Below are 10,805 nucleotides of genomic sequence, written 5' to 3'. Positions count from 1 at the left end.
TCCAAAAGCCTGCGTCTCCTCTCTCAACACATTGACAACCTTTGGCTCCTTTTTTTGTCTTTCTAGACCTGTCTTAATTTTTGGATTTGAGTTGCCATAACATGGCTTGTTTTAATAAATGTGTCAGGAGCGTGAACAATAAGCCCTGGCAAAACGACTAAACACTTCACTCAACTTTTGTTTAGTTAAAAGTTTGGTGAAAAGTTTAGTCGTTTTGCCACCCAGTTTAGTGTTATTTAGTCGTGTTGAGTGTTGTTGAGCAAAATTTGATCCTGGTCAAAAATGTTTAGCGTTGTTTAGTGTTGTTTAGCAAATGTTTAGTCGTTTTGCCACCAATTAAACATTTGTTGTTACCGCGCAGGCGCTCTAGCTGTGAAAATCCAAAGGTTTTCGTCTGTTTTCGTTGGTTTTCCTGCCTCTACGTGACCGAAAAAGCCTTTATGAGACATCTGCATATCTTGTTGTACGCTACTGTGTCTTCTTCAACAGTCAACTTTGTTGTCAATGTGCTAAAAAGTCCCCGTCGCTTTCTTTCCCCGTCGCTTCATCCGATTCTTGTTTTTATCTACTGCTTGTGCATGCAACAAAATAAACCAAAAGCCAATTCCTATGCAAGATCCCCTACAACCCAACAGCGTCGTAGCTAGCTCGCTGTTCAAAAAAGTTGAGTGAAGTTTAGTGAAAGGTTTAGTCACGTTTTGCCACCCTCGCTAAACTTCGCTCAACTTCACTAAACAAAAGTTGAGTGAAATGTTTAGGGTAATGTTTAGTCGTATTGCCAGGGCTTTAGTGCTGAACCCACCTTGCATCGGGCCTTCTCTCATTTTGACTTCACGAATGATTGTAGTTTGAACTATCAAATCACCATGATTTGTTGAAAATTTCTGACCCCTCAAGAGCGAAGATGATAAAGATAAAGAAGAACTTGAATCCTATACACCCGTGTCTGACCAAGATAGTGCCATGGCCTGGTATGCATATCAATTTATAACAAAAAAATTTGTTTCACGAATTAGGAATTGGGCAAAGTTAGATATTTTGTGACGTCATTATCGAAAGTTTTACTGTCCAAATCTCTTGAAATATAAATGTTACAGGGTTGGTGTTTGATAGATTTTTTTCATTTCTTCAAATGCTTTTTTCAATGGTTGCCTAAGATTTAAAAAAATCACTTTAAATTTTTTCTTACCGTAAAATAAAATTTTGCCTTGTCATGTGACCGGAAGTAATTTGAAACGGTATTTGGCAGATTTGAATTCTCTGGCATACTGGCATCGTGAAACAGTTTAGAGAGCCTTGACAACATCTGTGGTTAGTTAATTACGGTTATTTTCCTGTCTATGGATACTGCATCTTTTCCATAATCGTGACAACCCGGCCTTTAACTTTTTCAGTTCATATAACTTCGATTTGAATGTTCAATGAGGCCAACCCTCTAATTCTGAGTTTCCACGAGCCCTCCAAGATAGCTGCAAGACCTTGAATTGCATCGAGAACCACATTTATCACACCATTCGGAATACTTCCTACCACCGACCACACCCTATTTCTGATAACCATTCTCCATCATTACTTACCAGTACTCTCCTTAATACTTTACACTTATCCATCCAACCTGGGTACCAGAGCCTGAGCGGGATCAAGAGAGTAGAAGTTGGAGAGGTAAATTGAGATAAATAATGGGAAAGAAAGGCGGGGATTTTTAGGGACTCCATACCATCTATCCATCCCTCTAACCGAGACTTTGCCCCTTCCATCTTAAAAACCATCATACTTAAAATGACCTATGCTATACAAAAATGGACTTTCAATAACTGTAACAAGTCATACTAAAATGCTTCGATCATAACAATCCTTCATGCACCTGATGATAACCTTTCATAGTTGATCCTTCACAAAATATCTCACCCCAGACATTCAGCAAGCACATTAGAATTGGTACATAACACAAGAACAACTTGCAATAAGTAATAAATTCATTTTTGGTCAAATCAAAAGTTAACTCTTGTGTTCTAAAAAAGATAAAATTTCGTCATGATCAGGGTTTTGCATTATACGTTAATTGATTGTTGAATTAAGCAAGTCCAATTTTGAAATATTCACTTTCCGCCTGGGTAAGCGTAGACAACAAAATCGTGCTGCCATCCTTGGGTACCTGCATTTTGGCAATTTTCAGACACCATGTACTTCCAACCACCTTTTTGAAAATCTGCATGACCGACAGCTATTGGAACTGTTCCTGGCTTGCGGCTCGGGAACACATAAACAGTGAGCACATGGTTCCATCCGTTACCGCCAGCATGGGTACCCTGGTCAATACGACTCCTAAGTGAACGAGAGTATGGATCACCCGCTTCTCCAACAGATAATGGAACAGTACCGGGGTACGGAGATCGGAAACCGTAGAATGAAAATGTATGCTGAAAATAGTGGTCTTGAACTCTGGGTCCAGCTTTCAACCAGGAACACCATTGCTCAGTGTCACAGCCGACAGCTACTTGCATGAGAAGTGATGTATCGGCTGGGTAGGCATACATGACAAAGTCATGGGTCCATCCATTATCCCCTGCAAAGGAACAGTTTTCTGAGACACGAAATTTCCAACCTCCTGCATAGGTAGCATGACCAACAGCAATCGGAATAGTGCCAGGCTTCTGATTTTCAAAGGCATAAAATACCATCTCGTGGTTCCAGCCATTGCCACCGGCATTTGTTCCTTTACAAAGCTGGTGTCTTCTATGGTCGCCACTACCTGCACAGAAAGCAACATAACATCAGTATTACGGCTAATGACAAAAGTGTCAACCTACTAAACAGAGAATCCAAATTCAGAAAAACTGAAATTCTAATGCAGAGAATCCTAAGGCAGGTTGATTTCAGATATAAACAAAGAAATCTTTGTGTACGTGAATAGTCCTGTTTAACTATCTAGAAGCGACGAAATGACGTATGCCCTTTTTTCGCTCGATTTATAATCAATCAATGATATAGAAGCGCCGAAGGCGCTAGATTTCTTCTTGCTGTTTTCAGCCGAGGCAAAATCATTCAAGCGGAAATACTGGCAAATAAAGATCCCGCATAAGGGCTCAGTACGGGAAATTGCAAGGCTACAATCAACTGAATTTCCAATCATCCTATATCATCTTAGGAGCTGCAGTAATCTTATTTTTTGTTAGACAGATAATCTTGGATAATATTTCCTAGCTTGGAGTTTCGATTTCTGTTTTGACGTTTTAAACTCTGAAAAGTGTCAGTCAAAAAGCTTAAGTATGTTTCAAAATGACACCCTTTTTCAAAGCCCTTTATAATTTTTGCACCACCAAAATATTTTTTGCGAATTCCTTTCTACTTCATAGGCAATTCGTTTTGCTCGAAAAAAATTTTCAAGTCAATAGCTGCAATATATTTCGTCCTCTCCAATGCTATTTTCCAGTCCTCAACACGTGATGAGACGAAAATTGTCACTATATAAGCATAAGCACTTTGAATTTTTTTCCCAAAAATGGGGAAAACTGAAGTATTATTGCTTTTTCAAATATCTTGTGTGAGTACTTCTGGGTTCATGATCTTCTTTGCTTTTCTTATATACAGGAAGCGACAGCCTCTTTAAAGTTGGTAATATGCCATTAAGTTGAATTGGATTGAAAATGAATTGATGGTTTTGCCACGAAAGGACTCACCTGCTGAACCAACGGCAAATGGAATGGTGCCTGGTTGTTGATGCTCCAATGCTTTAAACGTAAAAACGTGATCAAAAAGGTCGTCCTTCGCAGATACACCACTGACAACTTTGGCAGTCCAGTGGCCTGAATATGAGCCTACAGATATAGGCATTAATACTTCTGGATTGACTGGAAAGACATAGAAAACGAAGCCATGTGTCCAGCCATGGTCACCTACGTATGTTGCGTTCTCTTGCAATCTAAACTTCCAGCCATGTTCGTATGTAGCGTGCCCAACTGCGTAGGGAATTGTTCCTGGTTGCTGCGAGCTGAAGGCGTAAAACGTGAAGTCGTGGGTCCAGCCGTTCCCAGCAGAGTTTGCGCTCTATAATGTAAAAATTATATGAATATAGACAATAGTAAGAAGCTAATATTCTCAAAACAATTTCGTGAATTTTTAGATAAGTAAAATTATGATTAATCTCAACTCAACAGAATCTAAACCTAAGGCCGCAACGGCAGTCATTTTTTCATTAAAAGAATTTCGCCAGTAAAGGAGTTGTGAATGCAATTCTTTTATACAGTGGCGGACATCTGGAGAAGCGAAGGAGGGCGGTCAACCCCTCCCCGATATTTTGGAAAACAATAGACTTTTGCTCTAAAACAAAGGGAAAATGTGACGTTATATTATCAAAACAATAGGCTTGTTCCCCCAATACTAGGCCAAGTATCCACTACTGTTTTCGCATGTATGCTAATTTTTGTTGTTGACAGACTGACAGTTCACCTGCGGGAATTACTTTATCTGTAAAAGATTAGGTTTATGAACAAAACTTTTTAATCTAAACTTTATGAACTAAGCCAAACTACCTTACCAAATCTGCACCATATTTAGCTGATTAGGCAATCTCTTGGCGTTCTTTCATGGTGTAATTTCATGAGTTATTTCATGCCATTCTGTCAGGCTATTTTGCCAAAAATCCAGAATTCTAAAATTACTTCTTTGTCACGTTACACTTGAGAAACAAATAATTGCGTTACTGAAAAAGGCTCAGAAGTATGAGCAAACATGCCAGAATCTCATTTATCTGCCCTAGTCTCCAAAAGAAATCAGTAAGCGTGTGGGACTGACCTGAACAACGGTGTGTCTCCACTCCTCGCCATTTCCTGCGTGTCCGATGCTAATTGGAACCGTTCCTGGAAGCTGTACATCGCTTGCATAGAACAAATGGTCGTGTTGGCACCCCAAGGAGCTTGCATGCTCGCCTCTACCTACTCTTGAAGCCCAACTGGAGTTATGTCCGACACAAATTGGTATGATCATCTTTTGCGTGTTCAAACTGCAAGTAAACAGTCAATAAAAATATTTAATGATACCTGGAAAATTGATATTATCGACAGAAAACAGAATATTTGGCTACGTTATGAGATAATACTGAGCTTGGTCGGCAAACATTGTCTTCTCGTGCACTATTCATTAAATCATTCAATTCAATACTCACTTTATTCACATGTGGGGATGGACGCAGGGCAGATTGAGTGTTATGCGTGCCCTAAGCACTAAACGATTTTGATGCCCCGTTTCAGCAATGTCACATTCTATTAAGGTTGTTGACCTCATGACCAGCAGTGTGACCAGATCTAGCATTATATTATGCTTTAAGCATATTTTTTACCAAAAATCGTCATTTAGCATAAAATCTGGCATAATCGGAAATCTAGCATAATTCTGGCATAATTTTTACATTATTAAAATAATGTTATAATTCTGTTAATAAGTTTCGGGCCAACTGGGAAAATGGTGGATGTCAAGTATCTGCATGCAAACTTTTAACACCCAATCAACATGAGTTCATATTAAGTGCACCAATTTTGAACCAACAAAGTCCATGAAAAATAAAATGAACCAGAACATTTACACCAGAGTGCAGGATATCTTAGTTAATTTTCCTAAAGACGATCTTGATTCCAACAGCGAAGATGAATTTTAAGAATTCTCAGCAATTGACATTGTATGAACTAATCATGTTTTTGTTAATTTGAATTGATTATGCTGGTTTGTGAACTGTTCAACTTAAATCCTCTATTTGTTGAACGTTGATCTGGGTTTTTTGCTATTCTGCACATGCGCTGGCTTCTCTTTCAAACGAGAGAGCCTCGATTTTAAATCTAGCACGAATTTTGTAAATCTGACATTTATGACATTTAGTTTTATGACAATTTCAGCATAATTGCGAAATTGAGATCTGGTCACAGTGATGACCAGATACACCATGTAGGTTGCAGTGAAAAATCATTTTTCAAATAAACACGATAAAACCTCCCCAATTTATTGATAAAACAAGAAGTTTCTCATTAGCAGCACCCCGCCCCTCCCAAAAATAATTGCTAATTCCTTCCGTGCCCGTGCAATATACGGTACAAGCCAAGCCCTCCTTATGATCAACTTGTACTAATTATATCAAATTTTTTACAAATCTTTTTTCGACCGTTTCTCGATTTAGTGATGCCCCCTTTGACAAAGATGCCCTGTACGAACGTGCTTTAGTCTGTGAGGGTTAATCCGGCCTTAGATGGGCACAATCTGTGTTGGCAACCTTTTTCTGCTCTAGATCTTCCATGAATGAGAAATTTCCTATCATTCTGGGTTTGGTAATGGGTGTGGCTTCTCAGGGACGAAAACAAGTTGCTAATTTTGGGGGGGCGTGGAAGTATGAAAATTCCAACTTTAAGTGATAAATTTTTCATTCGACCAGTAGATCTGTTGTACCTACCAAATTAATATTTGTAAATAGCCCGAACACCATAGTTCTATTTTCTTTATAATTACCAAATCTTTACTCAATAATTAGCCCAAAGCATAAAAGCCTAAATCTCTAAATTTTGATTAACATGAAACAAACATTAAACATACTGTAAGAAGTAAAGCAACATTTAAGCAAAACCAGTATTAGATATACTTAATGATTAGTAGTATTCTTTCAGATCAATTGATCAATTTTATCTAAAATACATTTTTTCACGATATAGAAGCACCAAGAATTTGGGCCTTTTATTTTCGTTCTTGATCGAAGAAAACTACCTTTAAACTTTTCAGAGGGTCAAATGCCTTTTCATTCTTTACAATTGAAATGATGATTTGAGAACAAACTTGTGCATATGCCTGATTCGAAAGATGAAATACTCTTCTTTGATCAAATACTTCTACTGCAGTTTTTGCAATGTCTTCTTGCTCCACAGCAGTTTTGTCATAGGAATTTATGATGAGGACTCAAGGACATTAACAAATAACAGGGGGAGTTTAGCATAAACTCGTTTTTTATAAGAAGCGTTGAGAATTTTTAGTACTGAAAGATTCTTAATCTTTTATTGAATTAACTACTCGTAGTTTCTAAAAAAATTCCCACTCTAATATTTTCTGATCAATGCGGGTATTATTATTCCAAACTGTAAGTTTCAAGTTTCTTATCCGTAAGTTCACCTTGCCTGTTCGTAATTTGATTCTCCCGTCAGAAAGAAAGAAAAAGAAAACGGGGCAAGTGTGCAATTTGGATCCAGTGGAGACGGGATTCACAATAGAAAACGATTGGATGGGTCAGCTTCAGCCTGTGAATTTTAATGTTTAGAATTTTTATATTTAAAAAAACTTCTTAAAATATAAATTTCACAAGTTTGGTCTTAAGAAAAAAATTCCAAGTCAACCGTTACGTTTTCCAACTGTAACTGGATTTTCCAAACTTTGGGGGGCGTTACGCCCCCCACGCCCCCTATTATTTACGTGCCTGTGGCTTCTAAAGGTTGCATACAGCACAGCCTCCTCCTAACTTTTTAGGACCGCACCCCCGTTCTAGATGGAACGTTTTTGGACCCAAACAGCGTCCCAAATGGAGTGTGAATCAAAACGACGTTTATACTTTCAAGAGGTTTTTGGTGCCAATCTTATGGGAATTTTATTTATTTGTGTTGAATTAAGTTTTTCAAAGTAAACATTTTTTGGCTGCTGATGATGATGTCAGGGGCGGACGTCTCATTTCCCATTGTTTTAGGACAAAGAACATTGTCCTCTTAAGTACTGGGTGGCGGTCGTCCCCTCTCGCCCCCAGGTGTCTGCCACTGGCTGATGTTAAAGGCACTGAGTCAAAGCAAACAGGCGTTCTCTGCAGAAAGGCATTTGTTTGAGGGGTGACCACTGTTTTTACAAATACTGTAGTTTCACGTGATTACATAATCCCTCGTCCACAACTAACAACTGATAATATCTGTTTTAAAACAAGGTAAAAACAAATTTACGAACTCGATAATTGTGGAGCGCTGACGACCTTGATTTTGAACACACCAACCAAATAAAAAAAAATGCCTCAAATGCTATTGTCTACCGCACCAAAGTGCTTTCGGCATTTCAAGCTCGTTTAATTATTTTTCTTTCCATATCTGCATGGCAAGCTATAGTTTTCCTTAAAACATTCTCGGATATTTTTGTGCTATTCAGTGAGTTTTCTTTGAGTCTGTAGAAACAATATTGGTCTAACATGGTTGTTCTGATGTCTGCAACTAGAAAGTCAACCAATTTCTTTTCGTGGTAGACGAGAGGACTCACAGAGAAACTACCAGCAAGTTGTTTCGTTTTCTACGTTGTTAGGTTGACCAATTTGCGGTCAAAGATGTCTGCTCATCGACTAGGCAAACTAATGATCATTGTCTTGAAAGAGATGTGACAGACAGCATAGACATAACCAAGTTTGGCTGTCTGGTACATAAAATGAGCTCAGTAAAGATTCTGGTTGCAAGAAGGATAGCGCTTTTCTATGAAGATGTTTATAAGGAAAAATTATCAGAATATAGGGGTCTTGGCGAGAATTTACTCTCGTTGACACTGTCATTGACGGCAACAAATTACCAGACATGGCGCCAAAAAATTGAACATGGGGGGGGGCGGCTAAATATCAAGTTTAGTGACAGAGGAGGCCCAACCATGGTTGGGTACAACGCGCAAGTAGATTTCTGATATTAAGCCTTCTAAAATGGCTAAAAATGCATCTCACAGAATAAAATTTGATAAAATTCTATACCGTTCAGAAAAGACGAGTCGACGTTTATCAGAAAAACATTGATTATTGATTATTAAAAAACATAAAAGTTTGTTCTCCTTTTAGTTAATACTCTGTTTTCAAAAAATTAATAAGGAAACAGTCAAAAGCCACCCCTCACTCTCCTGTCACATGTCACGCATGTGCCGTTACTTAGTAGTTACTTTAACTATAAATATTGTAAAAAGAGGATGAACTTTTCAAGCCGCGCACGAGATTTCCACGAAAACAAAAAACCTTCCAGGAATTTTAAGAGAGGACAATAGGGTAGGGGTTTCCGCCACAGCAAGTCAGCAGAGCATAGCAATGGTGTACACATGGTAGCGTTAAGGGCTCACCTAAACTTTATCTACTAAATTATACACCGGAAAAGTTTGGGCCCTTTAGGAAAATCAATCAGTCATCAATGGAACACCATACTCTAACGCCAGACTTGCTTAGTTGTCACAACAATTTCCAAGCAACGACGTAAGATTGCGAAACAACCTGCTGTATAAATATGACACTTTTGCTTAACGAAGCAAAACAGCATGCTTAGGCTTGAAATTGAAACCGTTCGCACTCGCACCTCAAAAGGTTAAAACACATTTGCTTTGCATCATCTACGCAACAGATTTATGACATTTTACATTCACTTTTGGTGAACTCAGTCCTACTGAAGACAATTTTTTCATCTATGCTTTGAAAAGTTTTCAATACATTAATACTACACGTCACAGATCTACATGGCTCTATACTATAGCTCCACTGAGCTGTGTCCTTAATTATAACTGCATTACTAAATTGTTAAGGCTGGAATACACTAGGCATTTAATTGCCAGTCAACTAAATGCCTGTTGTTTAATCCAATTAAGATGCCTTTTATCGATGATTCATTTTGCGTCATTGTCCTTTACTCGTAGCGTTTTGGCTATGAAATATATGTTGCCTTTCGAAAGGTTTCTTTTATCCCTTCGCGGGCAAAATTTTTCGAAAAACGCCTTCCCGCATACACATTTGACTAAGATGAAGGCTGCTCGAAGGCTGCAATGTGCAGAAGCAGTAATCGCTTTTCTAATTGTAAAGGAAGGGGAAAATGCATAAGAATAGGCATCGATAGAAGTGGGTTAATCGTAGAAACAAAGTTGGCGTTGATAAATTCGCCCTAAAACACGACGATTTGTACGGTATGTTTTCGTACCGTCCACAAATTGACAAGGAGCTATTGGAAACTGTCCTTCAAATGCTCTTGTCAATACCCTGAACAATAGCAATCAACGAGGATTAGAAAATACAAAAAGAACTTCCGGGCATTTTATTTCCCATAAGTTGAACATGTTCAACTTTTAAAACGGAAACTCCGGAATGTTGATAATTTGAAAATGTATGGCAATAATTAGGTAACCTCTGCGAATACACTAGTCAACTAAATGCGGCAATTAAATGCCTAGTGTATTCCAGCCTTTAAAGAAGTTTTATACATCAATTATTCGTTTGTATATTGTACGCACCCCTCATAGAAAGTCCTTAAAACAATCAGATAACAATTCCAAACCTTTGACTGGAGTCCTACTATATTGCTTATAAGGCGGCCACTTCCTCGATGTCTTCCTTCAGATGAGAGACTGAGTTCAATTGCTTTCCCAAATTTATATGCTGTTCGCAATATGTATTCATTCGAACTGATTGGTTGGAAAACAAAGAGATGATCTCATTCTGTTGAAGCAAACAAATAAACCTGACGGATCTCTATTGTTTGGTTTGATGGTTTGATTATGCGATAAAATATTCAAAAATACGGAAGGAAGTACGGAAGCAGCCACAAATGTACCCGTGCAGTGTGCAGGCACTGAAAAATTAGGGGGAAGGGCAAAGCCGAGCAAAGGTCGGTTTGTCAACTGAGCAAAACGAAGGAGTCTGTAGCTTGTTCTTTGGAGTCACAAATCTAAGCATTATGAAAAACCTATCCTGCACTTGCAGCATAATTTTTGCAATAATAAACTTTTTAATATTGATTTTTGAAAATTGTAATATTCCTACACTGACGATAAAAAACGGAAGTAATCAAAGCCAAGCC

General features: G+C 38.2%; 1 protein-coding gene across 1 annotated transcript; it reads right to left on the bottom strand.

Moving 5' to 3' along the window:
• Window positions 1–1,958: 1,958 nt before the first annotated feature.
• Window positions 1,959–10,383, bottom strand: LOC148960406 (uncharacterized). Its single transcript, XM_089116150.1, has 4 exons — window positions 10,240–10,383; window positions 4,795–5,002; window positions 3,681–4,047; window positions 1,959–2,752 (listed from the first exon to the last, which is right to left on the bottom strand). Exons 2-4 carry the CDS (start codon window positions 4,984–4,986, stop codon window positions 2,100–2,102), a joined length of 1,212 nt encoding a protein of 403 aa, XP_088972276.1. The 5' UTR covers window positions 4,987–5,002; window positions 10,240–10,383; the 3' UTR covers window positions 1,959–2,099.
• Window positions 10,384–10,805: the final 422 nt, after the last annotated feature.

Source organism: Rhopilema esculentum, chromosome 4 (assembly GCF_057945365.1).
Source record: "Rhopilema esculentum isolate cy_ngs chromosome 4, ASM5794536v1, whole genome shotgun sequence".
Taxonomy (NCBI): domain Eukaryota; kingdom Metazoa; phylum Cnidaria; class Scyphozoa; order Rhizostomeae; family Rhizostomatidae; genus Rhopilema; species Rhopilema esculentum.
The sequence above is the reverse complement of the archived record's forward strand: the minus strand, read 5'-3'. Positions and strand labels throughout refer to the sequence as shown.

What these genes read in the sequence shown, in the direction of transcription:
- LOC148960406 (XM_089116150.1), bottom strand. Translation starts at nt 4,986, where the DNA reads ATGATCATACCAATTTGTGTCGGACATAACTCCAGTTGGGCTTCAAGA. An exon ending in GGAGACACACCGTTGTTCAG is followed by an intron (nt 4,048 to 4,794) that starts GTCAGTCCCACA and finishes TTTACATTATAG; the next exon opens with AGCGCAAACTCTGCTGGGAA. An exon ending in ATTTGCCGTTGGTTCAGCAG is followed by an intron (nt 2,753 to 3,680) that starts GTGAGTCCTTTC and finishes CTTTCTGTGCAG; the next exon opens with GTAGTGGCGACCATAGAAGA.